The following is a 21,955-nucleotide window of genomic DNA, read 5'->3' on the forward strand; positions in this document are numbered from 1 at the left end:
CACTGTTCCCTCCTCTGCAGTGGCTACAAGGAGATGAAACATATCAGATCTGTGACTTAACGTGTTTTCCTTCAGTGTTCAGCAGCAATCAGGCAAACCGGGCAGTTAGCAGTTGTTTTGCTTTCTGTAGCAACTTGACTCCAGCCTTGTGTCACCTTTGCACCAGTTTAACTCCAGTAGCTTCAGAAACATTACTCCTGGTGTTCACCTGCATGGTTGCAGTCAGCATGTGGCCTCGAGAGTCTCATTGAATGCCCTTGGGATATACTCAGTTACCTCAGCTTTCTAATGTCTCCTTCTTATGTGGTACCACACTATGTGCCTGCGCTCCTGCTGTCTCTGCAAAAAATAATTTTAAAATAATCATTCTTTGGTCTATGTAATGTCTGGTACAAGCCATGTGCAAGAGGACTCTGCCTTCAGCTATAGCAGTGCAAATCTCGAGTAATGATATTGTTTGCGTAGGTACTGCGGCCTTAGACTGAGTCCAGATTCAGCTCAGTTTTGTTTTGGTGTTTGATCACCCTTCGCATGAGTTCATGTAGTAGATGAGTCTCAAACTTGTCAAGGTAGCATCAACTGTTTGCCACGCTTTATTGTTCATCACATTTTTAATAAAGTCATCTATTTTGTCCATTTTCCAACACTTCCATTCCCAGCTCACAGCGGTGTTTGACAGGCAGTGTGCTAGTCTGGGAGCCATCATATGCAATACTGGTTCCCGGCTGCGAAGCGGCATCCTAGTCCCTTAGGACTCAATTCCAACAGCATTTGGTGTTCACAGAGGGACCGTCCAGGCAGTAACTGGCAACTCGGATTCTCACGCCAGCTGGCAAGTGTTGTAGCTGGGCACACTGAGCACCGCGCAGTGCCATCCTGCCATCTCTGAGATCTCCCCAGTGTTCTAGATGGAGTTGTTATCTCTGCTGAATAGCAGGCACATCTGCTTTGTACTGCTTCCTTAATGGCCATTAATGACTACAGTAAAAATCAGGTTGTGAATCATGACTGTTATTGGGCACAATTTTGTGTTGTTTTCTCAGCACAAGGGTTCATTTCTCCGTCAATCAGATTGCTTTTTAAGTGATTTATCTTTGACTTCCTTTCTGATAATGGTTATAAACTGGAACTGCAGGTCCTACCTGCCTGTCGCAAGGCTGCCCAGTCCTGATGAATAGTGAAAGACTTGAGCAAGTACGAGAGAGCAAATAATTAGAGACTTTAGCAACAGGCATAAAAAGAGCATGAGGCATCTTTGTCAAACTTCAGAGGATACCATTGGCTTTTGAAGTGAGATTTGAGGTTTGGATTCCTTTGTGCTGCCTGGAAATCAATTTAGTACATGTGAAATAGTGAAGTTCAGAAAGTTGAAGTAGTATGGCAAGAGATCTGTGTCTCTTTACTATTCATGATCCTTTTGGGAACCTTTCTAGGAATTTATAAGTAGCACGGCTATCCAACTAATTTAAGGTACTAAAATAGTTCATGTTGAAGCTTTCACCAGCACTGTGTATAGAATGATGTTGTAGGCTGTAAATTCAAAGAAACTTCCTATTAATAAAGAATTTCAGAAGATGTTTGGGGATTTGCTGTAATTCGTGGAGATTTTCAGCACCCTTCTGCAAGTTGAATTCTGTAATGGAAAGTGTTCTCAAGGATTTGCACTTTGCTCTCCCACAGAGATACACATTTTGAATGTCAGCATATCTCAAGATGTGCAGCTATCTGACTTTCTCATATAAGACTACATTCCACAACCATACTTGGCAAAGCTGAACTAAGATTGGCATATGGAAATGCTTCCAGATTTCATAGGTCCATAGAAGGTAAAATTGGATGGGATCTTCAAAGGTTACTCATTCCCTGCCCCATCCTCAAGTAGTATCAGTGTGGGATAAACCTTTCTGCAGGTGTCTGTCCAGCCTGCTCTAGGGATGGGATTGCATGGTGCCTTTAATGAAATCTGTTTGAGTGCTTCTGGGGTTTTACAGTTAAGTTTTTTCTTACTTTCTTAGGTGTGTGTATATATATGCAAATATGTATGTACACATATACATTTATATATGCATATGTATGTACACACACACATAGAATTATGTATGTATACATAAGCATATAGTGAAAATGCAGACCCATCACATTTGGGGTTTTTAAAAAGTCTTTTAAAATAACAACAAATACAGAATGCAGGAACACTCATAGCAGGTTCTTGAAGTGATGCAGTCCTTTATTTTCCTCATTTACCCCCTTTACCTAGATTCTAAACTTATGATAATCAGTCTTTTGTAAGAGCATGTGGAAACTTCACAGAGATGTAATACTGTCAGCTCTTTACACAAGATCAAATATGGTCTGTGGAGACAGGGCTTTGGAAAGGAATGCTATCTGTTTCTTCAGGAAATTAAATGCACAAATTCTTTTTGCATCCTTCCAGCTGCAATAAATAGCTGAAGGACTCAGTCTGTGGCTGTTTCTCTGAGCTTTTCCCCTAATGGCTCATTCAGATGAATAATTTAAAGGAAACATTTAAACTATTTTGAAGTGCACATGTTCAAAATGCACATGTTCAAAACCTGCAAAGTACATCACATCACTTCCCTGTTCTGGTCATTTTCTAGCAATACAAATTCACAGTCTGAACGTGCTGGAGCAGGAATTTGTGGGGGTTTTTTCCCTGTGTGAGCAGTATCTACGAAAAAGGCCAGTTCCCCTCGCCTGGCTAGTTAACGTGGATAGCTTGTTACATGGAGAGTGCTAGACCATATGTAGCTCTTATTTTCCTAGAGTGAGTGGTAGAAATAAAGTGAGGACAGCAGGGAACTCTGTCTCAGCTTTCTGGAGGAAGACGTTTTCTGCACAGGAACAGAGGAAGATTGGATGCCATGAGAAAATGAATGACACCTCTGCAAACTTCACTTTGCAGCTTCTCTCCTCCTGCTCCTTTCCCTTGGCCATAGGAGATCTGAGCATCCGGGCAGTGCCCTGCAGAGAGGGCTGCCTTCCCAAGCCTCTGTAGGAGGCAGTGCTGACTCAAGGCCGGGTTTAGTATGACAGCCCCAGCAGACAGATGTGTGGTAGCAGAAATCCATGGACAAGTTGAGCAGCTCAAACAAGGAAAACTCACGGTTTGGGTCTAGTCACCTGAGCTTTTGCAGTGACTGGTATGTTCTAGGTTTTAACTCTATAAAGTGAAACGTTGAGCAGTATGAGTCTTACTTGCACCTTGCTTAATCTCCTGTTTTATAATCACAATAAAATTCATCGTCAGTGAAATTTTTATAAGATTTCTTAGATTAAATATTAAAATGCCATTTGGCTAGAAAACAAACTCGTATCTAAACTGAAGCTGACCCAACAGCTGAATGTGACTTGTTTATATCGTTACCCTTGGCTTTTGACCTAATACTTTTTTTTTTCAAAAAGGAAAACTGATTTTCCGTGCATCAGCAGTGTAGGCTTATTATTGAGCACCCTGTGCTATACTTTGTGATTCTTGCTGGAAGTGTCTCCAGGACTGCCTGTGCTGTATTGCTACTTCCCTTTGAGTTGCCTTCCAGAGCAGCCAAGCACCACAGTGGGTTCTTGGATGCACAGGGGCAGCTTCAAGCTAGCGAGCTTTCAGCATTGGATTAGAGGTCAAAATGTTCTCCATGCAATGAAGCCAGGAGCTGCATATTCCCACGTGCTGTGACTAGGCCCTTGAACCTACTGATGGACAGCATAAGGTGCACTAGGCTGCAGGGTGCCTGGGGTGGGATGCTGGGCCAGGGATGCTGCTGGCCCAGGATTCAGGCAGCATTTTTACCTGGCTTATGGCCTCCTCTGTGTGCTCTCTCCCTAAGCTGTTAATTGGGTAACTAAAAACTGAGATCTTTCTACTGAAAAAAAAAATATTATTTATTTTGTGCATCTCTGATTTTAGGATGAAATTTTGACGGTCATCAGGAGGGTAGATGACAACTGGGCAGAAGGAATGCTGGGTGACAAGATTGGCATTTTCCCTATCCTCTATGTTGAGGTAAGCTCATAAGAGGAGGTTGTGGGTCCTGATCTTGGTGTCTTGTGTTTTTTTTTTGTGTTCACGAGGACAGGATAACCTCGAAAAGTCTTAAATGAGAAGGACAAATTTCAAGAGAATAACTGGAAAGGGAATTTCTTGGTTGCTGTCCCCTCAGGCACTGTGATTAATATGGCCAGCACAATGTAAGCCCTGACCTACTGTTGAAGGCTTCCCACATAGCATTTCAGGTGTAATCTACAAAAACATAAGGAAAACAGGGGAGGATGACTGCAGCTGCGATATCTCACACACACCTGAGGAGAGATGTATGCTGCTGGCAGGTGGGAAGCAGCAGCGCAGCACAGTTCTGGGCCACCAACATAAGCAGGATGTGCACCTGTTTGGGTGAGTCCAGAGGAGGCCATGAAAATGCTCCAAGGGCTGGAGCACCTCTCCCATGGAGACAGGCTGAGAGAGTGAAGTTGTTCATCCTGAAGAAGAGAAGGCTCAGGGGAGCCCTTCTAGTAGTCTTCCAGTACTCAAAGGGAGCCTGCAAGGAAGCTGGAGAGGAACCTTTCATAAGAGCATGCAGTGACAGGAGAAGAGGCTTTAAGCTGAAAGAGGGTAGATTTAGATTAGATATTGGGAAAAAAATTTTTACTATGAGGGTGATGGGACCTTGGAACAAGTTGCCCAGAGAAGTTGTGGCTGCCTCATCCCTGGCAGTGTTCAAGGCCAGGTTGGACAGGGCTTTGGGCAACCTGGTCTAGTGTGAGGTGTCCCTACCCATGGCAGGGGGGTTGGAACTGAATGATTTTAAGGTCCTTTTCAACCCTGACTATTCTATGATGCCCTGTGTGCAGGACCCATCTTTGTCCTAAGTACTTTCCCAAGATCATTTCCACAGGAGGCTTATTTCAGAGTAAATACTAGGACCTCATGTTCTCCGAGCAGACCCTTTGTGCTACCTCTTCTCACTGCTGTGCAAACCTCCTGCTGGTGCTCTTCCAGCAGGATGCATCTTGGGAGAAGAGCCACAGCCAGCTGTGCTGGCCTGTGGTGGCCTTGCTGGAGAGGCTCTGTTGTCTAGGTGCCAGATAATGCCTTTGAAGAGTTTCCTCCCTCATGGGTGAACCAGGGGTAGAGGACAGACAGGCACCACATGCGTATGCATTTTTCCAGGGTGTCCCCACTCTGCACCCAGTACTCAGAGCAGTGCCTGGCTCTGCTCCCAGACACTGGCTTGTACTGCTCTCTGAAGCATCTCTTGTGCCCACAGCAGAGCCCACACTACTATGTGTGATTCTGATGCCTGCCTCCAAAATTACTTCTCCAGATTTCTTAGTTAATGATTTGAGACAAAACAGAGATAATTAGTGCCTGACTACCTAATTATTAACTCCGACAATGACCAATTTGGAATAAGCCATCATTAGTATACATTGCGTTCCCATGGTTGACAAGAACAATAATATTAAAACCAGAATGTGTAGGAGCCATTATTGGGAAACCAGCTGCCTCGCATAAGTTAATGACTAGTTTTCTTCTATTCTGAATGCGTAAGACATTTTCAGTCTGTTGTGATTAAATGAGAAAGCTGGGTTTCTCCCAGATTTCATCCTTTTTCCTTTCTTTTTCTTGTCCTGGGGGAGTGCAATATTACTGAACTTTGCTGCAGAAAGAGTGAATTGGGCACTTCTGTGCAGGCAGCCACTGCTGCACACCACCACCTTTGCCCAGGTCTAGTTTTGCCTCCAGGCTGTAAGTGCTTGCACTGCCTATGCACCGTACAGCATCCTGATGCCTCTCCTACACCTATTCTCCTTAACTACCTCTCTCACAGGGTGAAGGCTTGAAGCCTCAGGAGAGCAGTGTGTTGGGAACATGGGAAATGATGTCTCACTTAAGTTGTCCTAGCACTAGCATGTCCTGGGCAGCCATAGAAGAGGAGGAGGTAGCACTGTGCAATCAGAACAGCAATGCTGGAAGTTTCTAGAGGGGCAATCAGCCAGGTAGCCAGCACCAGGGGACAAGAATGCACCAGAAATGCGTGTGTGAATATATATTCATGCACAGACACACACATATATAAAATAAATACAACTATATACACTTATGCACATATTTGTATATGTACACACACGCATATATTTTATCTGTATAAATTTGAAACCTGGAGGCTTGAAAGGCCTTTTCAAATGAGAATCCTGGGTGACATGGGAATAAGAGTCATGCTGTGGTTTGTAAAAAGAAGGAAAATGATCCTCCAGACAGCAAAAATCAGCCAGCTATTTTGTCCATGTCCTGGTGGATGGAAGCCTTGTTCTGAATATGAGATGAGCTTATGAAACTGTTGGAGTTACACAATTGCTCAGCTGTTTCCATCTTCAGATGTTACTTTCTATTAAAAATTAAGAGGAATCAGCAGGCCAAATCCCACAGAATTTTGAAAATCTCAACGCTGATATTTATTAAAAAAAGCCCATTAAACAAGCGGTACCTGAATTTAAAACCACTCCTTGAGTCTGTCCAAGCCCATTAAGTGGTTTTCAAGATCTTGGCAGAAGGTGCACATTAAGCAAAGCTTAACTCTTACAGTAGCCTTCCACTTGGGTGAGCTGATCTGCCAAACTGCATGGGATTTCACATGGCATCCAAAGCCCTGCTCTCTGGACGGAGTGAATTCCAGCCTGGATCCCATCTCTAATTGCAGGCTGCAATGTCCCCAGCTGCCACCACTGTCTAGACAAAAGTTCTTACCCTTGCTATGGAAGTGAGAGCATTAGAAAATAAGCCAGTCACTTCAAGGATCTTAGAGCTAAGCATGTCAGAGCTACAAACAGGGGATGTAATTCTTCTTGTGGCCCTCTTTTGGTGAGACTTCATCCTGGCAATGTGCAGCCGTACCCCTCACATGGATACTTGCAAGAAAAACTTTTGCAGGTCCTTTGTTACAAAGCATTTGCATACATAAGCTGCAGTGGGTGGTAAAGAGGGGTGCATCACAGAAGCAAATTCCTCATCAGGACCCCAGCACATGGGCTTGTCAGCTGGCCCATTAAAAGCCTGCAGCCTGATCTACTTCATCTTCTTTCTGCCTTGTACTTACTGAATTTGAGAGTGGTCAGCTTCTGTAAGGGAATCCTCTGAGGGCAACTTTTAGAGCACAAAACCACTAGCTGAAGACATCAAAATTTATCTGCTCCCTGCAGTGTTTTTGAATGTCTGTGGTTAGGAAACATTATGTGTGGTTATCCATACAGCCATACATGTGCAACATGGCATGGATTTTGTGTTTTATTCCCTACAAGTGTCCAGCAAGGGTGCTTGCATGCCTGCTGTGTCTCACAGCTCTCTGCAGAGAGGCTTTTACCTGCCTCTGTAGTGTTATCTCTGTCCCAACCTCAGAGAAGCTACAATTGTGTAAGGAATAAATATTTGCAGCTCACTATGGTGACTTTTACAGAATGAGTCACATACAGTATGTGCTGTCATGAAGAGTTTGCACTATTTTTTTTCCTTATGTTGTTGCTGTCCTTCGTCTGCAGTAAAAGTCATTTGGTCTGATAATTTATGTTTTAATTTGTCTTCAGAAAAACACAATATAATCAAATTGATTCTCAAGGTGCCTTCTGTCCTGAAATAAACATCTTATTAATAATCTGTATGGTTTGAAGTCATATTCTTGCTGGGAAGAGTTTTAGACCTGCAGGAATTCAAAGTCCTAACTAAATTTCTTTTTACTGTCTTCAAGCTAGGTTCTTCGTCCTTGATAACTGCTGTTATTATCTCTGTTTGGAGGTTGTAAGTAAGTGTTGTGCCTCTATGTGTAAAATTGAGACTAATGAAGAATAAAGTGTGTCCTAATAGGTTTAAGTGTCTGGGAATGAAATTTGAGGGCAATGGAGTGCTGAGCATTTGGAGGGTCGCATCCTGCTCAGATGGGCAGGAACTGGAAATTCAAAAAGCTCAGCTGTTAGATAAAAAATTCTGACTGCAGCCGCCAGTGCAAGGAGGTATTGACTGAGATCAAGAAGCCTTAAGAGTCCCATGGCAGAGCAAGGCAATTATGTTGAGCACTCCTGTGACTGTAATATCAGCAAATTACAATTGATGAAGTGCCAGCCCATTGTTTTAATGTTTTGTGGCAGCAGGGTCACTGAAATCTGTGATTAAGTAATATTAGAAGTTTTAAAATTCTTTTTACAGAGCAGTGAAGCACAGTAATGAGGGTCTTCTCCTGTTCCTCACAGTCAAAAAGCAAAAAAGGTGGAAAAGAGGTCTAGGAGAGGAAGGGAGGAGGAGAATGGGTGGAGATGATGGCTTCAGTGCCCTGCAGCACAGATCTACAAGACTCCCCAGAGACCCAGGGGAATGGAGCTCTCACAAGTATTTTAAAAGAGTTCAGCCAAAAGTAAAATAAAATCAAATAAAATCCAAAGGCAAATACACTTCTTAAAGAAAACAACAGTTTTTCATTCCAAAATTAGCTTTGCAGAGCAGAGCACCACATTTAATGATTTTGTGCTGTACCACTGGAGCTACCAATCATCTTAAAACAGCTTAACCCATACAGGGGACCCTGCACACATCTACCAGGATCCCAGCTGTGGTCACTGAATTGTTTCACTGAGACCCATCTTCCCAGCAGAATTTGTTCTTAGATGTATAACTATGTACTTTGCTGAGAGTAACCTCTAGTTAGCCTGCAGATAAATGCAAGTGGTTGAGAGCTTAATGTGTGTGTCTGTATCTGTGTGTCCAGACTTGGAGGCTTCCAGGAGGAGATGCAGGGAGCCACTCTGAAGAGAGCAAAGACTTTCCCATAGCCCAGCCTATAGGCTTACTTGATTATTCAGCATTTTCCTAGTGGTGTGGCCCCCAATCTGGCATTGAGTCTGGATGGCACACTTTATACCTTTGTCTTTATATGCAGATTCCATCTTAGCCATTTCCCAATATCATTCTGTCCCCAGTGGCAGTCATCATTGTTATATTCTTGAAAACTGAGATGTGTGCATGTAGGCATTTCCGATTCTCATATGTGTTTTGACCATTTTCAACAACATCAACAAATATTTTTTGCCCTGTCCACTTCTTGTCCATGTTTTCTCTCCCCTCAATCTGTTTGGTTCCTCTCTTCATCTGCAGGACAGATGGGTCACTATGGGACTCTCATAATGAATTCAACCTTGATGTCTGACCCATCATTTACATATGTGTGGTCTCTGTGGCATATACTCTATGCCTTTCAGAGTATCTTCTATGAAATCCTTCCAAAAAAAAGGAGCATTAGACATTCATTAGAGAGCAACGTTTGTTTGGTGCCCTGTCAAAAAAGAGCAAAAAATCTTTGGTTTTAAGGCCTGACAAAATGGTTCATTTTAGCTTTGCTAGTATCATTTAATGCTAATAAAAATTGAGGCTTTTGAAAGTTAGGTAGAAGGAAACTAATGCAGATTATTTTAGAACGGCTGATTTACTAAATCTCAGAGGAGAAAATCCATCCCAGTACTAAGCAGGTGTGACACCAGTAAGTTAAGAATTATACCTGTTAACGTTAGAATTGATTTTTCTCTGTTCTGTCTCCTTTTGTGCATCAGATAAAAATGGAATGAGAACTTTGGAAAGCTGACAATGATGTAAGCTGTAAGAGGTATTCAGCTAATTTCTTTTGAAAAGCTTTGTTGATAGGCATTTCAAATTTTGTAATTACATTGTTTCAAGACTTTTATTCCTGCACCTTCATGTTTCTAAAAAGTTGGTTTTACTTGTTTCTCTCTTTCATAGAATATCTTAGAATATTACAAGATACTCTTTGGTATCAGATTTCTACATGAACAAAGTACAGTTGCCATGTTTCACTTTCAAACTAAAACATGCAGAATTTGAGTTGTAGGCTTCAAGGGGAACCTCAGTACAGTGTAATCCTATACACCTCGTACTACTTCCACATCAATCTATGAATAAAACATGCTGATTTAAAGCACTGTTACACATATATAAAGTAAAATAATTTAAAGAACTTATAATAATTGTAACATCAGTCAGAAGGGAGAAGACTGAACATACAATATAAATATAAAATTATATATCTGTATATTACATATACATATTATTTTAAATCTATGGCACATCTTTTCTGCATAACAGCTCAATTTCTTATTTTCCCTTTTGCTTGTATGAATAAAGAACCAGTTGGTCTTTGATTGAATTTCCTACTTAAAATGTAAATTAGCATGACTTTGGACTTTTTTTTTTTTTAATTTTGAATAGTTTCTTTTTAAGTTTTCCAAGTAATTTCTAACATCCTTCATAAGGTGATCATTCATGCAGATTCTGTAAGACTTTTCTTCATTTTTAGGACACAAAAACAAGCTGCATTTTCACCTTTTGACTTAAATGCCAGGTTTCCCCTACACTAGATTAGCTGAGCTACTCAGCTGTCTCGACCTTTTCTAATCGCTTGCTCCCTTCAGCTATATCTGGACAAGCCAATGCAGGACTGCTTTCTGGTTTCTGCGTTGGGGAGCACGTTCCGCCAAAGTTCATCTCAGGTGGGCACTGCGGAATGCATACAGAGACAGGTGGGAGTGTTGTCACATTTGAGTCATCCTCCAGCCCAGACAGTCATGAGATCTGTGGTGAGTCGTGGTGAGACCCAGCAAATAAATTTAGATGTAGCCGTAAGTTGTGAAAATTTGCCTTTGGGGAATTGACAGTTTTAGTTACAGGTCTCCTGCCTGCATTCACATGAATGAACATTATAAATTAATCATAATTAATTTTTCAGATTTATATGTTATGACCAATCTTTCTATTAATCAAAACCACATCCAAACTATTATCACCTCTTACTGTTTCAGGGACTGTTGAACCAGAAATTTTCTAGCTGTCACATTCAGGAATGTCTTTCCTGCCCAACCCCCATTATGAGTAACATCTAAATTTCCTAGATTTTATTTTGTAAAAATAGCTTTCTAGGGTAATTTATAGAAGGTTCCTAGCCCAATCAACGTAAGCACACAATCTTGACAAATAAGTCAATTTCTTGAGTTATTCAAAAGCATATATATATCATTCTTGTATCTATATGGGACATTTTTGAAGCCATGCCTCCTAGGTGCCAAAAATTGAAGTGCAAGTGAGGTACCTAACTAAGATGGACTGACCTCTGCTCTTGATCTGATAACAAGACTTTGATCTCTAGCCACAGCGCACTCGAGGATTTACAGCACTTCTGCAAAACCCTGCTTGTCATCCTTCACAGTGCAAGCTGCCTGGGGTGTTGCCTGCTCTGTTCTGCATGTGCTGCCACTTCCCTCTGGCATCAGCACAAACCACTACCCCATCAGCCCTTCCCTTTCCCTCCAACTTCCCTGAGTTATGCTTGTGCTTGAATATATGTCTTCTGGTCCTGGATTCAGTTCTGTCTCATTTCTGTTATTTCTAATCTGAGTTTTGGTTCCTGCCTCGAAGTTTATGCTCTCCTGTCATGGTCCTGGGGTTGTTTTTGTTACAGAAAAAAAGCACTAGTGATGACTCCCCCAATTTCCCTGGACAGAGAGAACTAAATGTCTTCACAAACTAACTGTTGCATCTTGGTAGATACTTTTCATCCATTTTAATGCTTTCTTTCTCTTTACTATCCTTTCATCCTTCTTTCCACTCTCTCTTTTGAACTTCTAAATTTTCTGTTGGATGTTAGGTGAAGAAACACCCGCTGAAGTGCAGTCATACTGATGAGTCACACCAAGAAGCAGCAGTTCTGCCTTCAGTACCACTTTTGAACTGGGAAATACTCTTATCCTTCATAAGACCTTGCAGGTGTCTGTGTACTGTTTATCTGACCAGCAGTAGATGTATATCTACATTTGAGCTAACTGGACTGCCCCTTAGCATTGAGAGAGATAGCCAGGTGCTCATAGGGAGATAAATAGGCCTTGCTGCTTAATGGAAATATCTAACAAATGTCAGATGAGCCTACATGTAGAAGAGCCTGTTTCTCTTCATCATTTGGGCAGGGGAGGGAGGGCTGCCAGCTCCAGCCTAAAGGAGGGGGAACTATTCCTTGTCTTCTGCAGTTGCTTGGGCTGTGAGTCTATGCTCTGCATGGTGTGAAAGGGAAAGGTTCACAATGCGCATTGTACATAAAACCTTCCATTTCACCAGCAAAGAGTCTACATTCAAGTGAGGTTTTCAATGCTATAGGCAATATTTATCAATTTCCAACAGTTCCTATCTGTCATACACCTATCAGTGTTTGTTCTGATTTTGCTAAGGAACCTTAACACTTCTGTCTCTTTAAGAAGCAACAAGGTGCCCTGAACATGTAAGCTTTTGGTAGTGCCTAGACCCATGCACAGCAAATCATGGGGAGGCTTGGGTGCACTCTACTACCCACTATTTCCTTATTCTTCTCCTGGGATAGGTGAGGCTTGATAGGGGTGTTGAAGAAGTCTCTTCAACATACAGAAAAGTAGATGTTCATGTGGTCCTGCAAGGTTTCAAGTGGAAAAATACCTCAGGATAAGCATCAGTCCCCTTGGCCCTTAGATCTTTTCCTACTTAGTTATTTCTGTGATTCTGTGATTCTATGATAGGACCAACTAAATAAATAGCACATTACTTAAGCTTTTGCCTGTGCAACAAATGTTTTGGACTTCCCAGTGGTTCTCAGCAGCCTCATAACACACAACCATTGGATTGAAATGTTTCCACAGCAGCACAGATTTCCGAGGACTAGAAATTAGCATTCCCCATTGAGCGTGCCTGCTATCCTGGGGCAGCTCTAGAGCACATCATCAGTAATCCAGTCTCTCTAGAGGAGGCATGAGAACAGGGCTTTTGTCTTTTCCAGCCATTGATCATCTCTGACAGCTTCTAAAGGTTGCTTCAGCACTGATGAATTCCTGGGATCTTTTTTCCTTTTGAAGAGAAAGTATCTTTCAGTCTCACTTACCTAGAGCTAATGCATGAATGTATGTTAAGAAGTTATATGTCAACAAACACATGATTTGGCTAGCAGTTAATTAAAAAGAAAATCCTAAAGGATTTAATTATTTCTCACACAGGCATTCTTCAGTTTGTTTCCTCATGTTCTTGTTAGTGCATGTTGCACATCTTAATTAACTTCCTTCTTTGGGAGCTTTCCTGGTGTCTTAAAACTCTCAGTGTGGATATCTTCAATCCAAATGGGTCAACCGCGACACTGATGCTGGGACTGCCAAAGAAAAGTGGGTCCAATATTAAAATCCCAGCCTGTTAAAGGACATGGAGAAGGTGGAAGCACACATTATCCTTTGGTGTGCCTGTGGTGGGTAATGTTACCTCCATCAGAGGGACAGGGTGGACAGCTGATGTCAGTGACGCAATAACTGATTTGCCAGGCAGTGCCTGTTAGAGCCTCCTCTGATCTCTGTTTTCAGAAGATAGCATGTTACATAAATATTATTCTACCATGGTGAAGAGTCAAAAAGTGGTCGAGTGTGACCCTTTAAGCTTTCAAAGAGGAGTAGTTTTGTGATAGGATGAAGCTATGAATGGTTTTACTTCTTTCCTTACTTCGTACTGTGGCAGATCCTGGAATGGTCAAACTGTCTTTATTGTAAGGACAAGACCCAGGAGTGCATGTGTATGCTGAACACGTGCTTCAAACAACAAAAATAACATATGAAGTTGATTTTTGTCCTAAAAATGTCATTAGCTATGCCAAAACCAGATGTTTGAGTTCAGTCTCGAATCCTCTAGCACTTTGTTAGGTGTTAAAGCTGAACATTGAGAAAACCAAGTTCAAAAGACAAAAGGAGGAATCAGTACAAACAAATTCAAAACAAAAATCAGAAACAGGGGGAATAGTTGGAATTAATTTGAGGATCTCATTTTTTCCAGATTTTCTCTAGAGCATACAGGATTCTCAAAGGCTCACCCCTTTGTGTTTAGTCTACCCATGTAAAAGAAATTACATAGGAGTCCTTGGTTCTGCTTACTTTGCTTCTTTACAAAGTAGACCATCCATTGTTTATGTTCTGCTGTCCATTTTTGAGTGTGATACTGGTGTTATTTTAATCTAACAAAAACAAGGGCTGCTGCTAAAGGGATTGTCCTCCTTTTGCCTCATCTGTGACAACACTTTACTTGGGGCTGCGTGCAGAGATTCATCAGGGACCTCACCCTGTTGAAAGCTACTCCTTTAACTTGTCATTCTTTTTTTACTTTCCAGTCTTATCTGTTCCATCATCCCATTTACTGCACAGCCACATGAACATCCATGCTGATACAGGGTGGAAAGTGGGAGGATGGGAAAGGAGGACATATGGCATCTCACACTCACTGCAGGAAAACGTGACTGGGGCAATAACCCTCACCCACAGATACTCTGCAGGCAGTGCTGCTGTTGAACTGTGCTTTAAAGCAATCGTGCCAAAATGGTGAGGAATTTGGGGCTTTGTACAAACAACCTCCTCTACCTCCTGGTTGTCCCTCAATTTATCTAATTATTTTATTAAGTTATAATTTTATGACAAAGCAGCACTAGGTAGTCCATAAACAAATTTGATAATATTAGCTGAGGTTTAAGTAAGGCTGGAGGGAGTGTCCTGCTCTAAATCTGACTTTGAAGTCTTCCGATCTGTTTAGACACAATTGAATCAAATTGACAGGAAATTTCATGAGAGAGGTTTCCATAATAGAATTTTTCTGTAACAGAATTTTTCTGGAAACCCTGGAACAAAGCAGGAGAGGTGCCAGAGCATTCAGGCAGTGATGGTGTACTCATGCTGGAGATACTCTTCTCTTAGCCCATGGCTAAGGGGAGGGTACTGAGAAAAGAAGCAGCTCTGCCTCGTGTTACTGATTCGAGAAGAAAGCGACCGTGCTGAAGGAGGGATAGCACTCCCTGCTGGCCTTGCTTTTAGTGGGGAAAGTAAAGCCCAGTAGCATGTTTCTTGTCATCTCATTGATCCCTTTTCTGTGATCTTCTTCCACCTCGGCTGCAGAATAAGAGATTTACAGGCATGTCTTCCACTTTTGTCCCTTTTCTTTTCCTAGTGCAGGAAGAAAAACTGTGTGCCTTCACTTTCACAGCAGAAATAATGGCCTCAGCACCTTCTCTCCTTGCTCCAGTCAAAGACTTTTATTTCCACAGATGCATTGCTCAGAAGGGAAAAGTGTGGCTATATTGATTTGATGGGTGCCTGTTTTTTCTCTCCCTTAATGTATGAATTACTGGGGTGGAAGGAGGGCTTAAACCACGACAGTGCATCATTTTTAGCAGTCCCCCAGGCTATGACAATGTCTGAGAGATCTTGGTACTGGCACTGAGCTTCTCTGCCCCACAGTAGCTGGGGGGCTGTCATCATTTAACCTTGGCTGGTTACTGCCTGGGGCCATGCTCTGTCTCAAGCCCAAGGTTTTGTCATACGAGGGTCCCTTAGGACACAAAAGCACTCTAAAAGGCTGAGTGTAAGGTCATAGCAATGGCAGCTCCGCACCACTCTAGAGACATATATGTCTGCTTTTGCATAGAGCAACTCTCACTCAAGTCAGAGTTTTCAGTGCAGCACACAGTCATAGGTAGGTTAGTTAAGTGTGTGACTGTTCCTATATGGTTACTGGTTAAAGAGGGATCAATGTACTTTCATGGAAAGTAATAAAGACGTTGCCAGTGGGAGCCACACCCTCATGCCTGGCTCCATTCATGATGTGGGTGGCAGCCCTACGTGGTCTTTAGCCAACCTGACTGCTGGGCATTCACAAAGATCAGACTCTCATCATCTTGTATCCTCATTCTGGCTACATCCTTTTTGCATCCTTAGGAAATGTAGTCCTGCTTCGTTCATGACCATCCAGAGTACTCATCTGCTGTCACTTCTTTCTTTCTGTCTGAAGCCCTTTTCTGTCCTGTGGGGCCCATACAACCTTCCCTTACTTGCAAAACTTTAATTACTTATTACTCCCCCTACCAGTAGTCTTCTATTCACTACTGAAAGATCAATCAGTGTCTTTGATCAGCCAGTAACGCCAATCACCTTGTCAGTTTTTTCAAATTTCCATTTTCCTTCATAGTGGTCTTCACTATTGTGATGAATTCTTCAAAAGCATCTGGACATCTGCATCAGCGCTGCTCCTCCAGACTCCTCTCTAAAACTGTTCTTGGCTGTGATGCTTACAAAGGATTTATGGGATGCAAAATCCTCTGACCATCTTGCTGATAAGACTGACTCATTATGTATTTTGTCTGTATCTATATATTGTCTCTTGTCCTCATTTTAAATTGTACTTTCTTTGGGCCATGAGATGTCTTGTTGCTCTGTGTTTACATAATGCTTTTCACAATGGAGTTCTGGCGTGTGGTGGGAATTCTTCAGCATTTAATGGCAAAAATAATGTGTTATTAACAAATGTCTCTGTGTGACTGCATGGCACAGTGTGGTCGTAGTCTGCAAAAACTCTGTTTCGTCAGGACAACCTGTCTCTCTGTCTACAGAATGTAGGTGCAAGCCAGGGCAGTCCATTGTCAGAAAGGAATGTGTTAGGGAAGTTTTTGAGCTTGAGCAATTCCAAAAACAGGGTAAAAAAAAAAAAAAAAGCCAAATCAGAAGTGTTCTGCACTTTCAGAAAGATTTCCTACTGTGCAGATTTTTTGCTAGCCCATTAATTTTGCCATCTCAGAACTCAAACAGCATGGCCTAGAGCAGTGGTTTCCCAAATTCCTTCCAGTTGTAGCGTACGAACATAAACAGCATTTGCATATGAATGTCATAAAAGTGACAAATGCCCGCAATCATCATACTTTATTGCAGTAATGTGACACATGTGCCTGAGCATCCTAAAAGATCTGCTCAAAGCTTATTGGCACTGAAGAAATGGTACACCTCTTATACAGCAGTGACACCCGCTGCAGACCAGGCTTTGACAGACACCAGAGCATGAATCCAGCTCTAGGTGACTTCACAAGAAGGAAGTGTACTAGTCGCTTCATTGCATGACTCAACCGCACTGGGTATGTGTCCTTTACCCTAAACCAGAAATCAAACTCAGGAAGTTGAACAAATAACATTTTCTAGTTTGATAGCCAGAAAGTTCAGTGAACTTGACTGCAGCTGTTGGCAACTCAGTGGAGAGACATCTGACTCTGACCTTGGACTTGTATCCAATCATACTTTAACATCTCAGATTCTCCAAAGAAGGCTGCAAGTCATTCCTGTAGGCAAGGGGCAGCCAGTCGTGGCATGAGTGCGAGGCTGAATGCTGCCATTTTCAGTCAAGAATTTGAGGAGTCAAGGGAACTCGTCACAGTTCAGCCTTCTCAGATCTTATTTCCGCAAGATGATGGGGGAGGGTTGCAAACCCAACCACACTGTCATATAGCACAGAAGACACGTTTCCATATCTTAACAGACTGGCTTTCAGAGCCTGGTCAGGCTTCCTGCACAACTGAGATTGTACATGATTATGCCATGTGCAGCTCCCACTGCTACCTAATGCTATCCCTGTCTGTTGTCCGCACTTATTAAAAAATAAGTATGACAGAAGTATAAAGGTCTCCAAGGTAAGACAACCTCCTATAAGAATTGTTTAAAAATAACTGCTTACTGTATAGGTGAAGAAGGATGCAAAGTACTGCTCCCACTGACAAAAAATAGACCTGTGTTGTTGTACCAGGCATCAGTACATCTGTATGGAAAGGAGGCACATTAAATACGCAGTTAATTTAAAGCAGAGTTTACACCATAATAAACAAGATAGTGCAAGTACAAGGTGCAAACTCAGGCTGGCAACTCCTTTTTTACATCTGTGTACCTAGGTAAGAATGATGGTCTCCTTGTCATATAGACAGTCTGTGTATCCTGGTGTGCTGCTGCCTATCTCAAACGTGTAGTTCATCTTCCATTTCAGAGAAATATCTCAGAACTGTCTCTCTAGGGAGTCATCAGACGCTTGGGTGAAACAGCAGCACATCATGTCCTGACTCCTATTTTCACCCTAACAGGCAAATAGTGAGCCCAAGGCCTGGACACTGTGCTCCAATGATGCAGCCTCTTTTGTAACATCCTTTGATGTTGACTGCTTTCAGTGAAATACGGTGTGACCCTATAGCTGGTGCTGCAACTCTCCACCACAACCAGCAATCCCGCTTTGCAGCCAGCTGTAGCAGGAACTCCACACACACAGAATCTAACTATACAGCCCCATGGGACGTTATTCTATTGCAAATACTCTGTATCACATCCAGAAATCCTTCTCTGTCTTGTATTTGGGAAGCAGGAGCCAGAAGACTATGTAGTAAAAAAACATCTGTCCTAAATATAGTACACACAGGGCAAAAGCTGTTTATCACAACCCTGTAGTGCTAATGTCTGCTTGAAGTGTGTATACCTTGGTTCCTTTTACAAGCAATTGAACCAAAACATTTTCTTGGCATTTGCTTTCATTCTTCATTTCACTGCTTTATCAGAAATAAGGAAAGCAGTACATTTATTTGTGTGAGATTCCCCACAGGTAATCTTCAGTTGCAGCACATAAAACTTAATTTTCCCCAGTTGCACAAGATTTCTTATTCTACTCAAAGTTGTAAATCACCACAACAAAGACTCCTTACTTACTCAGTGTAGGGCAAGCCTTGCAGTATTTGAAAAACAACTTTGGCTTTCCCATGAGCTCCTTTTGCTGCAATTCCAAGAGCTTCCAAGACCTTCACAGGTCTACCAACTTCATGCTTTCTGCATTGGCAATATGAGGTACAGGTAGGCCTTATTATCCGCCAGAACAATTCTGTTGTCAAATTCAGAAAGGACTTCAGCAGATATATATATGTTTCTTTCATAGAATCATAGCATCATAGTGCTGCTGCTATTGGAAGGGACCATACAATCATCAAGTTCCAACCCCCCTGCCATGGGCAGGGACACCTCACACTGGACCGGCTTGCCCAAAGCCCTGTCCAACCTGGCCTTGAACACTGCCAGGGATGAGGCAGCCACAACTTCTCTGGGCAACTTGTTCCAAGGTCCCATCACCCTCATAGTAAAGAATTTTTTTCCTAATATCTAATTTAAATCTTTCAGCTTAAAGCCTCTTCTCCTGTCACTACATGCTCTTATGAAAGGTTCCTCTCCAGCTTCCTTGCAGGCTCCCTTTGAGTACTGGAAGACTACTAGAAGGGCTCCCCTGAGCCTTCTCTTCTTCAGGCTGAACAACTTCACTCTCTCAGCCTGTCTCCATAGGAGAGGTACTCCAGCCCTTGAAGCATTTTCCTGGCCTCCTCTGGACTCACCCAAACAGGTGCACATCCTGTTTATGTTGGTGGCCCAGAACCATGTGCAGTACTCCAGGTGGGATCTGATGAGAGCAGAGTAGAGGTGGAGAATCACCTCCCTCAACCTGCTGGCCACAATTCTTTTGGTGCAGCCCAGCATATGGTGGTCTTTCTGCCCTGTAAGTGCACACTGCCAGGTCATGTTGAGCTTCTCGTCATCAAACACCCCTAAGTCCTTCTCCTCAGGGCTGCTGTCAATCCCGGCTCTGTCCAGCCTTTAGCTGTGCTCAGGATTGCCCTGACCCAGGTGCAGGAGCTTGCACTTGGCCTTGTGCAACTTCATGAGCTTTGCACTGGCCCACCTCACAAGCATGTCAAGGTCCATCTGGATGGCATTCCTTCCCTCCAGCGTATCAACCAAACCACACAGCTTGGTGTCATTGGCAAACTTGCTGAGGGTGCACTCAATCCCACTGTTCATGTTGTCAACAAAGATGTTGAACAGCACTGGAGCCAATACTAACCCCTGATGAATGCCACTCATCACTGGTCTCCATTTGGACATCAAGCCTTTGACCACAAGTCTTTGAGTGCAACTATCCAGCCAATTCCTTATTCACTGAGTGGTCCGTCCATCAAATGCATGCTTCTCAATGTCATGCAGGGCAATATCAAATGCCTTGCACAATCATACTGAATTGGAAAATTTGTTTTCCTTAAAAAAAGACATGGTATTCTTGCATCCTCCACACAACCCTGAACATTATAAAACCAGTATTTTCAAGAACAGTATTTGCAGGATGAAATCTCAGAGAATGAGCAGAAGAGCACAATGTCATATCTGGTAGCATGTGTGCACTATGCAGCTATCAAGAGGACAAGGGTCCACACAACAACGTAAATGATATTGTCTGGTTCACAATCCCATTTATAATTACTCAGGGTCACACTTTTTGTTATAAAAAAAAAGAAGCTGTTTGCTATTAGGGTCCCAGGTTTGATGACTGCCTTGGCTCTGAAGAGATCCTCTGCCGTAATTGGTGCTATTTGACTTGTCAATTTTCAGGTAATTCAGTATTTTATGGGCACTGTTAATCACCCAGGTGAACAATAGCACCAGGACCCTTGTGGAACATTGAGGAAGAGGTAGAAAGTTTCAGAAAACTCTAAAAAAAGGAGGGTTGGCTCTTTTTAAGGCACATTGACACTGCAGGTATTGCTTACGGATCCCTTTGACCTACACAGCTCTGCTCCAGGAACTGCAGTATCTTTCCTAGCCCATGCTGAAGTTTTGAGGTCCAGGTGGCTCAAAGTGAAAGTTTCTGCAAGAGAAGGGATTTCCAGATTTCAACACAAAGCTGCTCCAGAGGGCTTACCCTTCCTTGAAGTAGCTGGCAACAATGGTAAAAGGCTGCCAGGTGTCAGTAAGGCATGTGAACTACATTTGAACTGCTTCTGAAAGCCTCTTGAGTCCATCTTGGTCTCCTGTCCAGGCTGCTGCCCAGCATAAGGCTGCTCACACTTCTACCAGCACCAGGATCTTCATCATTGTGCAGGTGGGCACCTGGACTCAGAGGAAGAGTTGCAAAGGTTTTCAGTTTAACAAGAGTGAAGGAGACTCAACATAGGCAGAAAGCTAGTGGCTTTCTACTAAGAAAGTGGTAATGTTGTGTTATGTCTCCCATGCTGTTCTTCCACACAGGGACTTTCAATCACTTCACTCAGGTGAGCTCCCAAACCATTGTAGCCTTGGTCATTTCTGTTTCTTAGCTGAGAAACATCATCTGAGAAATGTATCCTGATGGACATCTTGTCAAAATCAACATGTTCCTGGAAAGTGCTTAAGTTCCAATGAGTCTTGGTTTTTAGTGAAAAAGTAGTTTGTCAGTAAAAACTTCACAGTCTCCAACAGGGACTCCTCTGGTACTGAAATTGGTGCCAGATGGTGCCTTCCACCGTTGAAGGCAGCTGGAGTTTTGCCACTGACTTCAAAGGATTTAGGATCAAGCCCGTGAATTCATGACTGCTCTTTTTATTTAGCTTTCTGAATAATTTATAAGTAAAAATAGGCTGGATTCTCCCATTCTTTCTGATGTTGAGTAAAGCTGTATTTGGTTATATTTTTGCTTTCAAAGGAGCTTTGGTACAGTCATGAGCATCTCATTATGAAAAAGGGTGTCCATAGAGGACAGATAGGAAGAAAAGAGAAGGAAATCCTTAGGCATATTGAAGACACACAGCAGATCTGAGATTCAAAAATGACAGATCAGAGTAAGATACTCCTTATACTTTTTGATGAAGGCTACATATCTAGAATTGTTTCAGGAAGTGGAGAGGGATGCGGAAAGCATACTTCTTTTTGGTGGATTCTTCTATTTTTAGTGTCATTGCATTTAGTTTTATTTTCTTTCTTCTCAATGGATATTTAGTTTCCATAAAGTTACTCACAGTGCTTTGCTCCCAAGCAGACTTCGCAGCAGCCTGCACCTTTTTCTGGGATTCACCAAGCCGTGTGTTTGTTCTCCCTCACTGAGAACCATTTTCCGTCTTCAAACTGTTTGAAAAAAAAGGGAAAAAAAAAAACCAGAAAAATTCCCAGTTCACCACCCAGGGCTTAGTGTTTACTTCTGCTGCACGCATCATTTATTTTCATTCTGCAAGATCATGATGACACGCTCGTCCAAGCACATGCTGTT

General features: G+C 42.4%; 1 protein-coding gene across 1 annotated transcript in view; it reads left to right on the top strand.

The window, feature by feature from the left end:
* Positions 1–21,955, top strand: part of SH3RF3 (SH3 domain containing ring finger 3) — a 250,219-nt gene that overhangs the window by 157,340 nt on the left and 70,924 nt on the right. The window contains exon 3 of the mRNA XM_061472665.1: positions 3,923–4,018. Coding sequence (XP_061328649.1) covers positions 3,923–4,018 — 96 coding nt within the window. The remainder of the gene's footprint in view (positions 1–3,922; positions 4,019–21,955) is intronic.

This window comes from Pezoporus flaviventris, unplaced genomic scaffold, assembly GCF_033815535.1.
Source record: "Pezoporus flaviventris isolate CSIRO_AGI_PZ_B2104156 unplaced genomic scaffold, CSIRO_AGI_Pfla_v1 ptg000072l, whole genome shotgun sequence".
Lineage (NCBI taxonomy): Eukaryota > Metazoa > Chordata > Aves > Psittaciformes > Psittacidae > Pezoporus > Pezoporus flaviventris.